General features: G+C 35.9%; 1 protein-coding gene across 1 annotated transcript in view; it reads right to left on the bottom strand.

Moving 5' to 3' along the window:
- Positions 1–22,500, bottom strand: part of LOC111062375 (gamma-aminobutyric acid receptor alpha-like) — a 211,683-nt gene that overhangs the window by 44,580 nt on the left and 144,603 nt on the right. The window contains exon 5 of the mRNA XM_039422663.1: positions 18,409–18,537. Coding sequence (XP_039278597.1) covers positions 18,409–18,537 — 129 coding nt within the window. The remainder of the gene's footprint in view (positions 1–18,408; positions 18,538–22,500) is intronic.

Raw genomic sequence — 22,500 nt, 5'->3', positions numbered from 1 at the left:
ACAATTAATGTTCAGTAACATTTTCACCTAAAATTGAAAATAAGCTTTAAATTCGAGAAAATGTGATTATTCAATTGCAAATTATTGTGTATTCTATTAAATCATTCACTATGAAGAGATAGCAGACCTCATGTGTGTCTCCAGCGTTATTGCCCTGTCACCAGCTGGCTCAAATCTTTGAATAGTAGACTTTAGATGCGCGGGAACACTAGCGTCAGGTTATGAATTTTCATAACGGCAAGGAAAGTTGTGTGAGTGCGCCACACCAGATTTTTTATATCTGCATCTTACCGTTCCGGTAAAAATACAGATATAATCAGCTGATTAAAAGTGAATTGCTCATGTTCGCGGCGCGTATATCTATCTGTACGCACCTGCATACAGGCGAATTGTTATTTGTGAGTATCTAGAATCTCAAGATTGATCCAGAATCTAGCCTACAAGTGACATTTCTACCCACTATAGTTTCCTTCTCTTTCCTCCCTTTCTCCTTCTTTCACCTCCTTTTCTCCTTCTCCCTCCCTTTTTCTTCTTCTTCTTCTCCTCATACTTTTTCACTTATGCTTAGAAGAGACTCACTCACAAGGGAATATTTTTGTGTACCACCAGTGAAAAGCTACTTCTATTCATATGTTGCCACACCTGTGAAAAATAATATTGTATTCCTCTCACGGGAGTCTATTGGGAACCTGTAATAGCATCATATTTGTGGTACTACAATTATTATTCCCAACCGAGAAAAAAGGACAGATGTTGGTTGAACTGCACTCTTTTGATAGCACATAAATACTACATTATTGAAGTTTCGAAAGGAAAAAATTTGATACTACGAAAAGTTCAATATCAGCTTCAACCATTTCTATAATATACATGATGATACTGTGTTGTTATAGTTTTTCTAATAGAATATAAATGAAAATATAAATATAAATCTAAGTACGCTTTTTAAAATTATTTATTCACACTAAATAATTATTAAAGCCGAAACATGACGTGACTAAATAATTTAAAAAATCTGGTGTGGCGTACTCACACAACTTCCCTTGCCGTTATGAAAATGTATCAAATGACGCTAGTGTTCACGCGCATCTCAAGTCTACTATTCAAAGATCTGAGCCAGCTGGTATTACTAGAGAAACACGAAGTCTGCTATCTCTTCATAGTGAATAATTTAATAGAATCAACAGTTGCCAACAGTTTGCAATTATTGAATATTCACATTTTCTCGAATTTCGAGATTATTCTCAATTTTAGGTGAAAATGTTACTGAACATTAATTGTTTTTGCTCAATTTTCATGCTCAATCTTTTCCACTCGAAAGTCTCTGTCCAAATTGTATCTGAAGCCTAATAATTGAGAATCTAAAATCAAACTTTGCATAGGTGGGGCGGAGCTCCTAAAATTTTTACAGATATGGGACTTGTGACAGTTGATAGAACTTATCAATGACAATTTTACGTATAAATTTGATCAAAATCGTTGGAGCCGTTTTCGAGAAAATCGCGAAAATCCCTGTTTTTGACTTTTTCGCCGCCATCTTCAATTGCATTTGATCGAAATTGTTCGTATCGGATCCTTATATTGTAGGGACCTTGCGTTCCAAATTTAAAGTCATTCCATTAATCGGAGATGAGATATCGTGTACACAGACACTCATACACACACACACACACACATACTGGAACAAGGTAACAAACGGGGAGGTGAGAAATGAACATACATTGCGGGGAGGCTGATTTACACACATTTACACACATGTTGGAGACTTAATTTTTGTTTTAGAAAGTATATTAATATGTGTTCAATACAGTTGTAACTTTCTTTTTCTGTTAACTTGAAAAAAAAATTACGCATTAAACCTACAAAAAGGGGAGAAATGTGTGTACACTTTCACTGAACAAACCGAGGAGAAATGTGTGTACACTTCCACTGCACAAAGCGGGGAGAAATGGTGTGTACACTTCAAACCCACATTCCGAGGAGGAATTGTGTGTTTAGTTTAACTTACAAAGCGGGGACAAAACCGGTTCTTAACACAAGTTCTGGCTGCAACACTTATTTCGATATTTACTATTCTATACAATATCGTATGGGTCTTCGAAAGCCAGTTACATGCACGTTGATTTTTGTACGATTGTTTTTTGCCATCCTTATGAATTCGAATAAGTGCAACTTGTCAAACATCATCTGTTTGATCTAATAGAATTTTATAAGGACAGTAAAAAATCGATGTGTATGTAACTGGCTTTTACTAAACAGGCTTCACGAATTACAATACGATAATAGGATAGTTGATACAATACATGGTTTTAATTCAGATTCATTCATTGATAGCAATAAAAGGAGATTCCGGTGTCGATAGCATCGAAGTCGCCAGGCTGGTCTGGATCATTTATGAATTTCTCAGTATGCAGTATCCACTCAGCAGCTCTTATACAAACACAAACATAGTTTCGTTTTACTTGGAATAGTAAGACATTATTTCATTATGTACATTATTACAATAGATCAATTCAGATCCAGTTAGCTGTTAGAGTAATATGATGTAATTACATTCTATACTCACTGTTCAGATCAGCACAATGTTTATAGCCTACTGTATGCAGTGAGTATAGAATGTTACATTCTATACTCACTGACTGCATATTTATACTGTGTAATAGATTTTATTGATTGTTGCAAAGATTTTAAGTCAATGATTCAACAGGAAATCCATGGTAATATTCAACGATTTCAACCTAATGAATTAGATTGTTGTATGACAAAATTGAAATCCCGACAACGTAAATAATTCAGTGATGTTAACTGTACAAGGTTACTTTTTCTCGTATTTTATTGAGTGATAATGGGAGATGATTTCTGATTCCATATTTGGATTCAACCTTTTGAAGTTTGAAACTTTCAAAGCTGGAATTTTTTTTTTAAACTAGAACTTTTAGGGCCGTTTCCGAGCTCAGGATTTAGCTAAGTCCCAGACTCTAAACAGCAATAGTCAGAAAATTGGCTTTCCAAAAGGTCAGCTTTTATAATAGAAGTCTTAGTTTTTATTTTCTCATTTCTATAATTGGAAACGTTTTTCCTTGACGGAATTAGACATTCATGAATAATTCAAAATAGCTGAAACTTTACACTATTTTCTCTTTATTTTATTTTGTGTTCAATTTTCTAGTTTTTCGAGATTTAATTCAAACGTGACTATGACAATGACTGCGATTACGCCCCGTCTTGGAAAACCAAATTTCTGACTCCAGCTGTTTAAAGTCTTGGACTCAGCTAAATCCCGAGCTCGGAAACCGGCCCCTAATGTTTTAAAATGTTCATGTTTGAACTTTTCAAGAGTGTTTAAAAGCTTCTAAAAACCTTTACCTGTGAGGCAGAAGTATTATTATCTTAGTAGGTACATTTTACTAAACATAACTTTATGATAATGTAAAAGCTATATTAAAACTGCTGTAACTCCCTTGTTTTTGGGTATTTTCGAAAATGGGACTTACGCTTTAAAAAATTTGGGGTCGCTGAATCCAAATCCGAATACTTTGAGAAAAGTAATGAGTCATACTCTGAGCAAACGCGTCTGAAATTTGAGATCCCCTTGTGAAAGCCTTCGAGCTGCGAAATATGAAATGATCTGAATTATGATCTTCAGGAGACGGGATTCTGCCGTGTGAAACTAGCCTAAGAAAAACACGACGGCCTTGTTCACTCCCCCCACCATGACTTCTCAGTAGCTTGACCCTAACATTACATGATCCTAGAAAGTAGTCTACACCTATGTTCACAGAATAATTCAGAATAATGTATCCTATTTGAAAGAGTGGATGCATGCAAAAAAAAAAAAAAACCAATTTCAAAGATCCATGTTCATCAAGCCTTCTGTTAACTGCAAGAGATATTCTGTATCTTTGTGAGTATCTTTGGGAGGCTCCTTTTCCTCTTATATTATCTTTGAAATGCAACATTTTGAAAAACTTCGTATATATGTCGACGCGCAATTTAAAAAGGAACATACCTGTTAAATTTCATGGAAATATATTGCCGTATATCGCTGTGAATGCGCAACATATAAACATAAAGAGAAATGCACAGCCGTCGACATGAATCTTAGACCTCACTTCGCTCGGTCAATTATATACAGTGATGTCGGAGTAATGAGGGATTCTTCTCTTTTCATATTATCCTTAAAATGCAAAATTTGAAAAAAACCTTGTGTATTTAATACATCGACGCGCAGTTGAAAAAGGAATATTTCTGCCAAATCTCATAGAATTCTATCAACGCGTTACATACACACATACAGACAGACAGATTGATTGATTGATTGATTGATTTTTATTGAGTGCTAGGTCTAGTAAGACCCATTGCACATTATAACAAAACATAACATCACAAAAATAATAGAATGTAAAAACTAAAGATAAATATTCTAAGAACTTAGAATTAAATAGGTAATGAGATTACAATAAAATATTAATTATAATTAATACTAATTATAATGAAATGAAGAATATTAAACTACAATAAAAAACTAGAAAATAATTACTGCAGCATTAACAACAAGCAATAACAGATTCCATCACTCAATCAATACCAGCAGAATGAAAATTAAAACAGAAAAACAAAGTAAATACATTTTCAGCAAATTAGTAGATAGAAAAGAGAATAAAACTTGCATTGATATTTCCTTGAAAAAAAAAAAAAAAAAAAAATTTGAACTGTTATTAAACAGTGGAGAAAAAATAAAGGGCTATACTATCAAACCAAAAATAATCAAAGTAATACATGTTATAATGAAGTGTGTTAAATAATATAAACTATTTATAAATGGATGTAGAAGACAAATTTTTAATATTCATATGGTATGGATCAATGTAAAACTGATAATCGTTAAAGGACTAGTCACTCATCAATCATAAGCAAATGAGCGTGCAATCTTTTCTTAAACAGGGAGAGAGACGTGGAAAACACAATGTGAGTTGGAAGGGCGTTCCACTCTCTGCTTGCTGTTGTGATGAAAGACGAATTGAATATGGATGTACGGTGATGAGGAATTTGAAGAGTGAACTGATGTGACCTGGTTTGACGAGCAGTATGAACGGATGATAACAAAGTGAATGAGTTACGCAGATAGCATGGTCCTTCATTTTTCACAATTATTTTATATACCAGAATCAGGAGGAAATATTTCCTTCGATTCTTGATTTTCAGCCATTCCAGTTGCATAAAGTAAGGCGTTATATGCTCATCCCGCCTGGCATTGTAGATGTATCTTATTGCATAATTGAGGGATCTCTGCATCCTACCATTCAATTCATCTGTCAGGTCAACGTATACGGTTGAGCAATAATCAAGAAAGGGTATTATTAATGATCTGACCAATAGGATACGTGTGCTTTGAGGCAGGAAATGTTTCAGACGTTTGAGCTGGTGCATGCCTGCAAACACTCTGTTACATACATGAGTGGTCTGCTCCTTCCAGCTAAGACTCTGGTCTAGATACAGTCCAAGAGTTCGCACACTCTTCAGGTAGGGAACAACATTTCCTGCAACAGTGATAGCCGGGAGTCTTTCCTGATCAAATCTGCTCAGAAGAGTTGGGAAGCCAAGAATGATGCTTTTCGTCTTTTGTGCATTGAGGATCAGCTGATGGGCACCAGTCCACTGCAGGAGTGACTCAATATTCTGGTTCATGGACTGAACTGCTTCTGAAATTCTTTCTTTTGAACAGTGAGCGTAGATCATAAGATCATCAGCAAATAGGTGATAAGAACAGTTTGAGAAAACAGAGGAAACATTATTGATGAAAACAGAGAAGAGAAGGGGTCCCAACACAGAGCCTGAGGAACACCTCTCAAAACTGGTCTCCAATTAGAGGAATCACCACAGCTACCAAATACTGCCTGAAATCTGTTGGACAAATATGAGGAGAACCATGCTACTGCAGAACGGAGAAGTGGCAATGATACTTCAGCTTATGAATTAGCAAGGCATGAGAAACATTATCAAATGCCTTGCTCAAGTCGAACTGAATAAGTAACGTGAGTAATCTTTTATCCATAGCTGCACGTATGTCATCTGTTATGCGCAAGAGAGCAGTACATGTGCTATGATTTGGGCGGAAGCCAGACTGGAAATTCGAAAAGAAGTCAAAACTTGAAAGATATTGACTTACCTGAGCATGCACAATTCTCTCCAGTGCCTTAGATATGGAACACAGAATATGGATGGGCCTGCAGTCTGCAGGAGCGATTGGATTAGTCGATTTAGGAATGGGTTTCACCATGGAGCATTTCCAGAGATCAGGAAATTTTCCTGTCTGAAGAGAGACATTGAATATGTGAGTGATAGAAGGTAAAATAACTGGTAACAATTTTTTATAAAATAAGCTTGGGATATTGTCAATTCCTTTAGAGTTTTTTGAGCAAGAACATATTATCTTTGACACCATAGATGGACAGACAGACAGACAAAAGAAAATCTGAGTTAAAACATAAAGCCTCTCTGTCCACACTATCGTAGCCCAAAAAGAAACAGTACAACTTCTTTGTAGGTCTATTCAACGTTTTCATTACTATATTGAATAGAACAAAAATATTATCAGTAGCCGAATAACCTCTCCGAAAGCCACACTGATTCTCTTTAATAATCTTTTCTCTTTCCTCCACAACTGCAACCTTCTCAGTAAAATAAATGAAAATACTTTAGCGACAGCATTTATAAAAGATATGGCTCTATAATTATTCACTTCATTGGTATCACCTTTTTTATGCAATGGAAATATAATTGAACGTGGAAACCCTGTTGGTATCTGTCCACCTCTGACGATGGCATTGGAAAAAGTCAAAATAATCTCTTTGTAATTTTTGACGCATTCTTGTAAAATCAGCAGGAACTCTGTTATCACCTGGAGCCTTATTGTTGCGCATTGTCTTGAAGGCACTTTCCAATTCATTCATATCTATGTCTTTGTCAAGAGTTTGATCTTCAACATTCCTCGCCGCATAATATGTGACTACCCCGCAAACTGATCAAAACACTCGTCTGAAGTGTTCAACCCAATCCTCAGCACACACAGTTCCCGAAATCTTGAACTCTCTACACTTGAATTTCTTTATCAGAGCCCACAAATCACTGGAATCCTTGACTCTTCTGAATTGTTCTTTTATATCGCTGTAATACGCTTGCCTTTTACTCTTACATAGCAGTTTGTATTCCTTCACTACCTTCATATAATTTTCTCTCACCTGCTCCGAATTTGATTTTCTAAACACATTCAATAGGCTGAACACTCGCTTTCTCATAACCGCACACTCTTTGTCGAACCACTTTTCTCTCCATCCTTCTCTCTTTCTATCAGGTTGGGGCACATAATTTGCAGCTCTATATACAAGATTATTTAATACTTCATAAGTCTCTTCACTACTCTCGGGAAGACCATTATTTCTCTACAAGCATTGGTGAGTTTAGATATATATTCATTCTTCCTCGCTTCCTTCCATTTCAACTTCGGTAAGAGTGGTAAAATTGTGCTCTCTCTTTCTAGAGTATCAACCGTGATTAGCGTAGCTTCAATTGGGAATGGTCAGATAAAAATTCTGGCACAATAGAAAATTTTCCAACTATTTGCGCTAATTCGACAGCCATGCAACATAGATCTATTACGGAAGCCCCTCTGCCTATAAAAGTAAAGTCTCCCCACCTATCTCCACTTATCCTTCTATTCATAATGATGAAATTAAAAACCTCACAGAACTCCAATATTTTCTTACCTTTCATATTAATCACCTCATCCTTTGACTCTTGCTTATTACTCAGTGCATTTCCAATTCTATTACATCTGTTAATTCCGACATGTCCTGTCCATTCCTATTCTACCGTTAAAATCTCCAATTAAAATCATATTATTTCTATTATGCTCTTGCACTATCATAAACTCCCATATGTATTGAATTCTCTCTCCATTCCATGTCTCCTCCACCACTCAGGTAAATTGGAACTATATAATATTCATCCCGTTGTCCTGCATTCATGTGAATAACTTTCTCTCAAGCGCATCGATTACCTTACAAAAACTCTCTATTCTTTCACTAATTTCTATTAACTTTCCTCCTTTGCTCTACCTCAGTTTGATTCTCCAATTGCGAATTCCCAGTATAAATTGTAATCTGGAAAACAGTTTTCAAAATACAATTGCTTTCCTCTTTCAACAAACGTCTCCAATAGTACAAAAAATCATAATTACAAATAAAATTATATACTTGAACAATCTTACCACTTAATCCAGCCACATTGTACGCTACTATACTCAACTGTCCCTTCTCACACGGACTGACGGCGTTATCTCAGCGGTTGCGGTCTTCGTCCTCGCCGCCTCGCTCCTCCTCATCACACATGCTCCCGCTCACGGCCGCATCACACTCTCATCGAACATGCTCCCGATCTTCTGCAGCCCATCCTCTCCCTCCGAGACCAGTCGTGAAAACCCGACTATTCACGATTAAACGATCCACTTCAACCGATACTCTCCTCTCACTCCCGGAACTTGTTTCTTCAACTCGCCAAGCACCCGGAAAAGCTTTGATCGTCGTTTTCTTGTGTCGAAAGCAAAGTCTTTATGAATCACAAACTGTGTACCCTTCAGCTTCCTACTGTTTCTCGTGATGAAATGGATGTCCTGATCGTCCGGAAAATGCGCAATGATTGGCCCGTTATCTATTTTCTTGCCCAATGCATGTGCTCGATTAACCCAGGTACCTGCTCGTGCCCCCAAATGACTCACACAAAAGTCTTTGACAGTTCTCACGTAATCCACTGTTGCACATTCATATTTCAGTCCGCGAAAAAGTATATTGTTACTTCTCGATCTATTTTCAAAATTTTCCATCTTCCTGATTATGAGATTATTCTGAATTTTTTGAGCAACAATTTGATTTCTTAACTGTTAATTCTCGACAGAGAGTTTATTCACTTTTTCAATTAGACCATTTAAATCCACCTTTGTAGCTAGCAGCGCGAGTTTTTCATCCATAGCCTTACTAAACCGCTTTTCAAAACGGTCAAATAGTGATTCAATAAAGTCTGAGTTCACATTACCGGAAGCTTTAACACTTGGGTCTGGAGCACGCTTTTTCTGTTCCATCTCTTCGAGCTCAGGCGAACTTTTAGCACGAGGACTCTTCTTAGCACTATCGTCCGGTGAAAAGTATTGTTAGATACTGTTCTTATTCATTCAGCTTCGAATATTTCGATTCACTTGAAAACAATTTCACAAATAAATAACAAATTGATAATTCAATTTATTACGAAAGAACGTTTTAGGTTAAACATGCACTAAATGAACCGATTAAGCACGACCCGTCCGGAAATTGAGATAAGAGAGCAAAACAATTCTGCGACCGCTCCGTTCAACAGCTCACTATCAACTCCTAATTTGAGAACATACGATTTGAAATCGAAAAGTTGTCAGTTGTAATTGGGGAATGATTTTAAAAAACCAATACTTTTATTTTCCATAACTGTACTCATAAAAAATAATATGATAATATATTTTATATTCAAATGAAACGTTTAGTTTTTTAATAAAAAATATTTTGAGCCCCAAAATTCATTGGAGAGTTACCGAATTGCTTGATCAAGAGATTCAATTGATTGATGATAAAGTTCAATTGCGCCGTGAACATAGAGAATTTGATCTTCATCAAGTTCAAATGTTTGGAGACAAAAGTCGTGTTGCCAATACATACATAGAAATGATTCTCATTAATCATTCGTGAACAGTACAGGGGAAATAATTGAGGAGTTGGGTGGAAAAACGACCTGAGTCGAAAAATCAAGTTTTGTGTAAATTGAGTTTGAAATATTTAGTACACATCTTCATTATTTCTTCAGAATGCAATATTCTTGCAAGTATTTGAACTTTATTGATATTTTTATACTATTTTCAATGCTATTATTCATAATTAGCCAGTAATTCAAGGCTAACTGATAATAATTGATATAAGGTGTGTTGTCTCAGGTCGTTTTTCCATAACCCTGGTTGTTACATGTTCAGAGGTTCAATAAAATGATGAAAAACCCGTATCAAGAGTAGTGATAATGATAATACATTGCTCATGATATTGGATAATTAATAAGTAGGTAATAAAGATCTAAAAAATGTCATTTAGAAGTGAACAATTGAAGATGATATTTTCTTCTTGAACACGTTTCTTCCCATAATCAAGACTCTGGAATGTTACATGGTACTGTTCTGATTTTCGGGAAATTCATACACCCAATGCTTTCAGCATCGGATTCTTCTTCAGGAGCGCCTTCTTCATTATTTTCATCATCTAGAGGATAATTGGTTCCCTTGGATGTATTAATGATCTTCTTATACCATTCATTTGGTAGAGAGTTAGTTGGGAGGATATTTTTAATATTCTTTCCGAAGAATGGACATTGATATGTCCAAAGCTCCGCCAATTTATGTAGATGCATTACAATATAATCTTGTATAGTTATTCCAAATTGCTTTTTCCATATCATATACAGTTCAATAATTATTTTCTTAGTCTATATTATGTAAATTCATCTATAATTTTGCTGTATTGTAAGCTATTGTATATGAGTGTATAAGCCAGTATATACTGTAATCTACATAAGTACAGTAATCTACAAAGTACTCAATCAATCAATCAATCAATCAATCAGCTTCTTCTTTTGTAAGAAAACAAAATAAGGATTTCACTGGCTGCTGGCTCACAGCTAGTCAGCTGAATAATTTCAGGTTTGCCACACAAACAAAAAATTTTCACAACTCAATCATTTTTCAAGATACAACAACATTTTATGTACCAATCTGTACAGAATTTGATGGCGGATAGAATGAAGCGTGTTGCGGAAAAACGACACGAGTGGCCTCGGGTCGTTTTTCCACCCAGCTCCTCAATTTCACAATTGAAAATAATAATTTCACACATACAAAGCCTATGGAATACTGTGTACGTAGTACAGTATCCTTTCCTGCTCAAATCAAACCTGTAGGCTACAGAAGAGTCACGACATGTCAATTGGAAAATTTTCTCATTTTCAAATGTCTGCTCATAATATGATATCTTCTCATTTACATTTGACGATTTCTCAAATACAATTCACTACTCTCAATTACATGTGTGATGACTTCCTAAATACAATTGACTATTCTCATTTAGGCTACATCTGACATTCTCTCAATTACAAGTGACTATTCTCAATACAATTGATACTTTCTCAAATTAACTTTTTACTTTCTCAAATAAAATTGGAAAAGGTGTTGTGACTACTATTTTTTTTTTTTGAGCAGGGTATGATTACTAAATCTTTTCTCCGGAACAACGTCTTTTCACAAAAAGTGAGCATGCCGTACACAAGTAAAATATTCAATCCAAGGTTTACAAGAGAGTTTTTGCAAGGATTGACAGACACAGAAGAAAATGTCAATATGGAGAGAAACTAAGAGACAAATTTCATTTTATCATAGGCTATCCTGATCTTGAGATACAATGTTAGTTAGCAAAGTTTGAGGCATCCGCTTCTCTAAAACAGTAAGTGAATTCTCAGTGAAGCCTGTTCAAGAATATAAACTTACTGACGTGCTATTCTTGAATCTTAACAAGCCTCCTATTCGCATCATTCTAGCAATAACCCAAATTCAATGCGGAAAATTCTCGGGAAATTGTGTTACCAAGTCACCATTGATTGTGATGAACCTAATTTGGCGTTGAATTGTAGAGGATTTTATTCTCTTGGAAACAGTTCTGGATTTTTTCACTATGAAAGGTTTTTGAGTTATATGGAGAAAAAAACAGGTATTTTTAACACTGTAAGGTTAGCAGAGGGTATTTTTTTGTGAAGAATCATTTTCAGACTATTTGTACCAAATAACTAAAAAATCAGTACCACAATACATTCTGGCAGCATGTTTCCTCGCTCCCTTCTCATGTCTCAAGTGAATGAACAGAAAAATAAACTATGAATTCGCTAAGCTGTGACTCAATGAGTCTGAACGAAAAAGGAGATAAGTTGCTGATTCATAAATTCACGGCAAGCCCCATAGCAAACCAGTTACTTCGAACAGTGAAGGAGACAATGGAGATATGCAGGGATATGCAAGTACCCCGCATTGTATGCTCAATCCGTAAATGAGTTTTGTGTAAGTGTGTATTAGCGATCGTAGCACAACGTGGTGGCAATTTTGCTAACTGGAGTGTATCCCAATTAGGTGGAGTACTAACAAAATGGGGAGATTTTTTTTTATTACGTTTTTACATGGTTTTAAGCATGTAGAAGTGATTTTTACTAAAATTGAGCAGTGACACTACGGGGTCTCCCCTTAGTGTACACACCTCCCCTTAATGTGCTGTGTATACTTGATTGTCTCCCCGTATTATACCTTGTTCCAACACACACACACCACACACACACACACACACACACACACACACACAACACACACACACACACACAAACACACACACACACACACCACACACACACACACACACACACCACACACACACCACACACACACACCACACACACACACACACACACACACACACACACACACACACACACACACACACATATACAGACCAATACCCAAAAACCACTTTTTTGGACTCAGGGGACCTTGAAACGTATAGAAATTTAGAAATTTGGGTACCTCAATTTTTTTCGGTAAGCAATAATTTCCTTACCTATGGTAATAGGGCAAGGAAAGTAAAAAGGGTACTTGGATATTCAAAAGTAGCCATAAAGAAAAAAAGACAATTTTTTCTGATAGATTATTTTTCAAGGGTCTCTGGTGGATCTGTATTTTTCGCTTTCGATTATTCAAGTTGAATTCAATAAACACTTTGTAAAAACATTTGAAACTAGAAGGTTTTCTTGGCAATCTCTGTATTCTAGCATTTATAATTTACTTCTTAATTTCACGTTCTATCCAATAAACAAATAATATGGATGAGTTGTAATATTTATGGTTCTATGATGTGAGACTTTCCAATCTGGCAGTAATGATTGTATAGAAAGCATTCATGCTTTTTATGAGAAATGGTATGAATATCACTTTATCTCACCCTCATTCTGCCTCTTCCTTCAACACATTTCCATTCCCTCACACACTCTCCCTTTGTCTTTTCCCGGTCGTGTGTTGATGGAAAAGATATTTTATATCCTTTTCAGAGAATCGACATTTATTTGTTGAAACACCACCGATTTATGAAGTTACATCACAATACAGGTATTATATTATCGTTATTCTAATTGCATTCAATCTTCATTCCCATTGATTAATAAATCGTTTAGAATATCAGAAATTTCAGCTGGATCCATGGCAACAAGACACAAAAATCTGGTGTGGCGCACTCACACAACTTTCCTTGCCGTTATGAAAATTGATCAACTGACGCTAGTGTTCCCGCGCATCTTAAGTCCACTATTCAAAGATTTGAGCCAGCTGGTGACAGGGCAATAACGCTGGAGACACACATGAGGTCTGATATCACTTCATAGTGAATGATTTAATAGAATAAAACAATAATTTGCAATTGGATAATCACATTTTCTCGAATTTAAAGCTTATTTTCAATTTTAGGTGAAAATGTTACTGAACATTTATTGTAGAGATTTTCATGCTCAATCTACTCCACTTGATTTTTTTTCGTTTCAATTGTATCTGAAGCCTGATAATTGGGAATCTATCCGCATTGATGGGGCGGAGCTCCTGAAATTTTTACAGATATAGGACTTATGGCAGTTGATAGAGCTTATCGATGACTATTTTAGGTATGAATTTGATCAAAATCGTTGGAGCCGTTTCCGAGAAAATCACGAAAAACCTTGTTTTTGACAACATTTTCGCCGTTTTAGCCGCCATCTCGAATTGCATTTGATCGAAATTGTTCGTGTCGGATCCTTATAGTGAAAGGACCTTAAGTTCCAAATTTCAAGTCATTCCGTTAATTGGGAGATGAGATATCGTGTACACAGACGCACATACACTCATACACACACACACACACACACACACACACACACACACACCAATACCCAAAACCAGTTTTTTGGACTCAGGGGACCTTGAAACGTATAGAAATTTGGAATTTAATTTTTATTAAATAATTTTTTATTAATATTTTCCTTAATTTTTTTCGGAAAGCAATACTTTCCTCACCTATGGTAATAGGGCAAGGAAAGTAAAAACTATCGGCTCATGCATGAACTAACCTCCATTGAGTAGAAGAGCAGGAGTTCAGCAAAATCATAACTAGAATGCAATTCATCATAGAGCGAATTCTAGTGGTGGATTCGATAACTAATATACCAATGAACACATCTGAAGTAAGAAAAGCACGTATTTTAACGGGTTTGACCACTCTAAAGCTGCGTACACATATTCGTGCTTCCAACCCGCACCGAGCTCACCCGCTCCTCCCTCGTACCGCCCTCGTACCGCCCTCGTACAAACCATCGAACCACAGTCGCACCGCCCACGCACCCATCATGAACGTTACGGAAGATGTTAGATCTTCTCGCGTTCCCCGGTCGAACCACTGTTGCTCGCCGGTCGATCATCAATCGCTCTGCTGGAGTGACGTTCGGTTGCGGAGCAGAGCGAAAGTCTGTACGCACCTTAACAGTCTAGAGAACGGAGACCGTCAAAAGACGTTGCTCGCAAAATGTGAGCGGGGAACTGAACCCGTCAAATGACGTACCTCGCAAAATACTAGTGGAGAACAGATCCCGTCAATTGACGTGTCTAGCACGCGAAGTATTAATAGTTCATACTTTGTAAAATTTGTTGATTAATTAGCATTACCGTCATTTAATGTAAATTAGTGTAGAAGCAAAATATTGTAACATACATTAATAAAGAACTCTAATCTCTCTCTCTCTCTTCTGGGATCTAGTTATGGTCTGGGAGTGGACTATAGCAACTGTGAACAGGACACTATAACCCAAAGCATAAACTACACTGAAACTGCAAATTTCTGGATCACAACTTCAGTTAAATCGAAATTTATTGCAGTAGGTCAAGATGAGAAACAAAATGGACTATAGCAACTGGTCATCAAAAGGTCACTACCATCCAAAGCCTAAACTACACTGAAACTGCAAATTTTTGGATCACAACTTCAGTCAGATCGGAATTTATCGCAGTAGGTCAAGATGAGAAACAAAATGGACTATAGAAACTGGTCATCAAAAGGTCACTACCATCCAAAGCCTAAACTACACTGAGACTGCAAATTTTTGGACCACAACTCCAGTTAGATCGAAATTTATTGCAGTAGGTCAAGATGAGAAACAAAATGGCGGCTACAAAATGGATCCAATCACAATGGATCTTCTGTCACTAGCAGCGATCTCTCTTGGCAAAAATAATGGCAATTATAAATAATTAAAATGGATAACCTTTTCGAAATCTGTGAATAAATTGATGCAGTAAATCGTATTGAATCTTTCTCTGTCACTCTATTTCTATTTCTCTCATCTCTATTTTACGGTTAAGTGCTGAAGGGGAGGGTATCCTCGATACCCTCTCTGAGAATGGACTTCTTAGGTGCAAACTTCACCGTTTCATGTGAAAACATTTCACTAGTACCTTAAATTTAGCATATTTCATCATTTTTCTAGCTCAATATTATTGTAGAACTCTTTGGTTTAATATGAGTCACCATGTTATTCGACTGCTACTGGTATTTATTTATAACGCTAGAACCTAAGTTGAATTTTGTTTTGTTAAACACATGGATGAAGAAATCTGAATCTGAATCTCTCTCCACCACTCACTCTCACACCCTCTCTCTGTTACTCTCTCTTTCTCTCTCTCTTTGGTAGAGAGTTAGTGGGGAGGATATTTCTAATATTCTTTCCGAAGAATGGACATTGATATGTCCAAAGCTCCGCCAATTTATGTAGATGCATAACAATATAATTATCTATAGTTATTATATTAAAAATTACTTTTTCATATCATATACAGTTCAATAATTATTTTCTTAGTCTATATTATGTAAATTCATCTATAATTTTGCTGTATTGTAAGCTATTGTATATAAGTGTATAAGCCAGTATATATTGTAATCTACATAAATAAAGTACTCAATCAATCAATCAATGAATCAATCTCTATCTATCCATCTCTATTTCTACCCAAGGTGCTAGAGTGGTAGAACTCCACCAAAAATCCGGGTTCCTTCATATCCATAATCCTCCTTATTATTATATATCCTTACCCCTCAACAAGCCTTAATATCCTCCCACTTGTACCTTTCAAATTTCCACTTCCCTGTGAATTCTGTCCATCCAATAAATTAGCCTAGATTATTTTCATCAATTGTATAAATCTCCACTATGTATTGTATTTAAATTGAGAAGTGTTATTTTTTGTTTTGTTTAATGTTATAAGTGTTTGCCATACATGTCTTGTCAGACCTGGCAATGTAAGACGAATCGAATAAATATCAAATATCAAATATCTCTATCTCTTACTCTCACTATTCCTATATCTGTCTCTATCTATCGTTCTTCATTATAACCCACAATAATATCAGTATGCAGTATGCAGTGTGCGCGAAAAGACGACTCAATTTTGAAATGACGGAGCAAAGCCATAGAATTGCAACGTCTGCACATTTACAGCTGTTGAGGAATCTGAATATGAAAGCGCGATTGTCAGCCAGCAAGAATGCGCACAACTGCAAAATATATACGATTATACAATACGAATATGTTATATAACTCGAAACGCGTTTAAAGTGTGAGCGTTTATGAACGTTTGAAGACGGTTGGTAGGCGACATTTCCACATGACAAGACGTGAATTAGGCCGGAGATATTCGGAGGTATAATAAACACGGTCTATGGACTGTATTCAACGTCACCATAACGATTTAGAAAACTAGTATCTTCTGATATTCAAATATATCAAACACGACTAAAATTTATATTCATATCTGGATATTTATGATCAACTGATCTCGAAAACGATTTTCACGAAATTTCAAACATAGTAGGTTTCTATAAAGAGAGAGTAGGGTTGTGTTTGTTCGTGTGTTCGTGTGTTCGTTTGTTCGCATCAAAACATGTCAACTTGTGGATTGCATACCGGAAAAACGGGAATATTGATTCTCTTACAATTAGTTTATTTTTGTAGAATTTGAGAAAGTGAAAACCTAAAATGCAGAACCCTATTTTGGACTGTCAATAATTGATATAATGGCAGTATTTGATCAACATTGATGTTGCTATCCTTGTATATTATAAGACGAAGCAGATAGCGCTTTCCTTCTCCAGTTCTACAATGTTGCCAGATCGTATTTTAAAAATTGCGTAAAAAATTATTGATCAACAAAATATCCAATCTCTATCATGGAAATATATTATTCAATCACTGAAAAATATATTTTCCTAAAGAGTAAAATATAATAATTTAATTCAAAGAGAATTAACAGTTGAAATTTCATAGATACTCCTATATCAGCTATCGTCTATAGAAGACAGTGGCAAGTCAAGAATCGGAAACACTGTTCTCTTATTTTTCTCCAATGCCATTAAAACGTGGACCTCACTATAGAAATAAGGTAGACGTATTCCCTAATGTTAATCAATCTGTCCATTCCATAGCTCCTTCTCCTCTCCCCTCCTCCTCCTCCTCCTCCTCCTCCTCCTCCTCCTCCTCCTCCTCCTCCTCACCCTCCTCCACCTCCTCCTTCTAAACCTCCTCCTCCTCCTTCTCCTCCTCCTCCTCCTCCTCCTCCTCCTTCTCCTCCTCCTCCTCCTCCTCCTCCTTCTCCTCCAACTCCTCCTCCTCCTCCTCCTCTACCTCCTTCTCCTCCTCCTCCTCCTCCTTCTCCTCCACCACCTCTTACTCTTCCTCCTTCTGTTCCTCCACCTACTCCTCCTCCTACTCCTCCTCTTCCTCCTTCTCTCGCTCCTCCTCTTCCTCCTACTCCTGCTCTAGATTTCTGGCTACGCTACGCTATAGTGAGGTCCACGTTATAATGGCAGTGGATAAAGATAGAAGAATAGCGATGCCGTTTCTCTGCATTAGTTAATTATATTTCTACACTGTAAAAAACATAATTGGCATCGTTGTGAACCTGGAAAAGGATAGTACCACCGGCTTTGTCAAATAATAGACAAGGATAGCAAAACCAAAGTTGATCAAATACTGTCATTATAACGTGGACCTCACTATAGGTTTGGAGAGACCTTGAGAAGGATACAAAAATGGAGTTTCCCTTAGATTTCAACTTGCAAAGATTTTAGGCTAAATCGAATGAACTATTAATAGATGAAATAGAAGCATTATTTGATTGAATTGAACTGATTTCATATTCGAATGTATTCAATTGATTGTAAAAATAGAAGGGTACCTACTTACCGGATTTGAGTAGATCGGTCTGGTTAGCGGCAGGCGTACCGATGAGGTCAAACTGTGACAACTTCATGTCGGTCGATGTCACCACCTGACGCCGCCACACGTATGTCACGTCCTTGATCGTGTATCCAACTGCGTCAAACCAGGACACACACCACACATGCAACAAAACAGGACCCATATTTCGATAAGCGTGAGTTGAAGGTGATGGAGAAGATATCAAGTAGTTAGTTATCAGGAGCTATTTAGTAAGTGCATGATAGACAATAAAATGCAAGTAAGTAAAAGTTCACTTCCTGAGAGTGCAAGAAATTGCAGAGACAGGATGAAAAATGGAAGAGAACTAGAGGACGAGATGAAGATTGATTCGTAGAGGATGAGTATTATTAAAAAAAATAATAATAATTTCTCTGATTGCGAATGAATTGCAACCAGAGGAGTTTATTGACAAAACATATACATAATATTATTTATTATTCATTTATTTATTTATTTATATTTATTTATTAGAACAGTCACAAACACGATATTGGAAAGAGAAACAGGCAATTGCCCAAAACTTCTTCAATTCCTTGATTTTGGCACATAAATAGTCCAAAGTGAGGTTAAGTTTAAAATTTCTGTTTTCACCAAAGATAACGATTCACTCAGAGAATACGTATTCGAGATATGACTGATGAATTTTGAATTTCGAAGGGTTGATAAGAGCCGGAAATAACACTAAAAAATCCGAAAGTTTCAATAATATTGAAATAAACTTGAAAATTTTGAGCAGAAAAATAAAAACTACTATCACTGCAACTATCAGCTGATTATTATATTAAACATACAAAAATTGCTAATACAATAGAGAAACAATAGCGTAAGTAGATATCCCATGGTATAGGGCGTTTATGTCGCAACTTTTACTGTTATCTCAAGCCTATAGTCCACGTGGTTCTCTCTTGTGAAGCTGTGTGACGCTGTTAGTCTCTCATATTATGCCGTTCATACACTCTCTCCCAAACAAAACAGTAAAAATCGACAATAATTGACAGTAATCGGCTCAAGTTAACAGTAAAAGTTGTGACATAAACAGCCTGCACCACGGGATATCTACTTCATTGTTTCTCTATGCTAATACTAAACTTAGGCCTAGTCTTATTTATGATACTTGCTCAATATTCAGACCAACATCAAGTTGGCTCTCCACTAAAATATTTTTGAAATCTCTCAACGCCATCGTTTTGAGCTGATTTGAGCAACTTTCATTTCGTTTCGAGCACACACCGTTTTCGAGATATGACGTCTCAAAAATTGGAGAGCCAACTTAATGCCAGCTCTCCACTTTTCGAAATCGAAAAAGTAAACACGCCATCGTTTTGAGCTCGTTTTGAGCTGATTTGAGCAACTCTTATTTCGTTTTGAGCACCCACCGTTTTCGAGATATGACGTTTCAAAAATTGGAGAGCAGATCTCCACTTTTCGTAATCGAAAAACTAAACACGCCATCGTTTTTAGCTCGTTTTGAGCTGATTTGAGCAAATTTTATTTCGTTTTGAGCACCCACCGTTTTCGAGATATGACGTCTCAAAAATTGGAGAGCCAACTTAATGCCAGCTCTCCACTTTTCGAAATCGAAAAACTAAACAGGCCATCGTTTTGAGCTCGTTTTGAGCTGATTTGAGCAACTTTTATTTCGTTGAAGCTCCATCCTTAACCTTAATCGGGAGGATTTGAAGTACACAGAAGAAAGAATAGTAGGAAGACAGATAATGTAGATAACTGGAACTATTTCACAATATACAGTAGAATAGAAAAAAAGCATTACATAAACATTGAGGAATAGGTACCTCAAATCAAGTGAGAACACGTCGAGGCAGCATAATAACACATGCCACCTATCCCTGAAAGAGTGAAAGTCCGATTCGATGTTTCTGAGATTCCGGCTGTGAAGCGTTCTAAATTTCCTGTGAATAATTGAATATTTTTGTTTGCAGAGAGTTAAACCCGCGATCCTTGTCAATCATCCCAGTGATTGGGTGCTCAAGCTTTCTAAAAGTTTTTTCACTCTTACATTTTCACAGTTTTTCAATGATAATCTTCTATTACTTCAAGCTATTCTGCAACTTCAATTCCTCGAGCGTAGTTTACAACATTCCAATAACTAACAATCGATTTGTGGATTGAGTAAATTTTTAATACTCTAACTAAATTTGAAATACATCAATGATTAAACTATCAAGAAGCGTCAAATTGAGAACTGTCACATATTCAATAACATTTCTACAGTAAAACTTTTAATTTAACGTAGGAATTCAAGGATGGAAACAACTATATTCGATGAATCTTCTTCTTCTTCTTCTCTTTCTTCCTCTTTATCTTCTTCTTTTCCATCCTCTCGTTTTTCTTGTTTCTCTTGTTAATATTCTTCTTGTTTCCGTTCCTCTTCTTTATTTACAGATGGAAATTACTGAGATGTAGCAATTATTCAAATGCTAATGAATTAATTATAAATAATAATAATATAATAATAATAATAATAATAATAATAATAATAATAATAATAATAATAATAATAATAAGCGTATTATTTAAAAAAACAAAACCAAACGAATCATCAAGCATACAACACTATGAAATGAAAAATGAATTAATTATTATTACTAACGAAAATCCAAATTAATAGTTAATTAGGATTTGAATAATTTATTTTAAGTAATTCATAATAGTAATATTAATAATACTAGCAATTAATATTGATTTGGATTTTCGTTTAATAATAATAATTAATTCATTAGAATTTGAATAATTGCAATATCTCAGCAATTTCCTTCCATCTGTAGACTGGCTGGCCGCTATGGCTTTGTATAATGTGAGCGCTGCTATCCAGAGATTGTCAGTTTGGTGTAAGAGTAAGCATTCCTTTCTTCTTCTTCTTTTCCTTCTCATCCTTCTTTATATTTTTTCATTCAAAGGCTCATTTGCCTGTTCCAACTCACAATATATTACTCCTTATTCACTCAAATTCATTAAGAAAATTTTTTATATCAGAGATCTATTATTCCATACATTTATTTGTCCCAAAGATACTTCTATTTCCTCCAGATCTCTACAAATGGATTTGTAGCTGGATTCTTTCCGCTGCCATTCTCTCAAAATGTTTCTTCCAATAACTATCATACAACACTGTGACATAAATATAAAGAAAATAAAAATCTCAGTACCCTATTTTAAAATATTTTAAAAAAAGGGTACTGAGATTTTTATCTTCTTTATATTTATATTACAAGTAGCCCTATACAGGAAAGAGATAAACACTCTGACACTTAATGACACTTATTCAAAAATATCACACAGTTAATCACAATTATCTAGTAATCAACTGATAACCACCAACATGACTTCAAAAGCCGAGCACAATCCAACCAAAATAGAACCTGTCAAAGTTAACAAGCTCTGACCATTGTTAGCTTCCACTGTTACAGGCTTCAGGCTCCAGATAATACTCACTACTGTCTACTACTGACTATTGACAACAGTAGCACAGTACAACTGGACACCTGCAGAAGTAACAAGGCGTGTAATTAGAATCGTCAGGCCGAACAGTTCGCAAATCCAAAATGGCGTCGGATATTCTATCGCAAAACAACAACTTTGGCGGCTGGAATACATTTGCTGGGTTGGCACTTTGTTTACAAGAGATGTTGTTATCGGAGAGTATACAATGCAATTATATTCTGTACTCTCTGGGCTGGTTGTAATTGGAGGCTGGCAAATTATTCAGTACCAAAATAATGAACAGGTATTGTTTCTAGTTGCTAATTACAGTGTCATATCTCTACAGAATCACCTGTACTACTTACCCTAGCAACAAAATTATATGTTATAACAAGTATTCATTGTTCAGTTAGATTTCATTCAGGTTTCTAGTTCAACTACCATTTCCAATGTATTGAAGAATTGAAGCATTTTTACTTTCCTTGCCCTATTACCATAGGTAAGGAAAGTATTGCTTTCCGAAAAAAATTAAGGTACCCCAATTTCTAATTTCTATACGTTTCAAGGTCCCCTGAGTCCAAAAAACTGGTTTTTGGGTATTGGTCTGTATGTGTG

Source organism: Nilaparvata lugens, chromosome 3 (genome assembly GCF_014356525.2).
Source record: "Nilaparvata lugens isolate BPH chromosome 3, ASM1435652v1, whole genome shotgun sequence".
Taxonomy (NCBI): Eukaryota; Metazoa; Arthropoda; class Insecta; order Hemiptera; family Delphacidae; genus Nilaparvata; species Nilaparvata lugens.
This window is presented reverse-complemented; position numbering and strand designations above follow the sequence as displayed.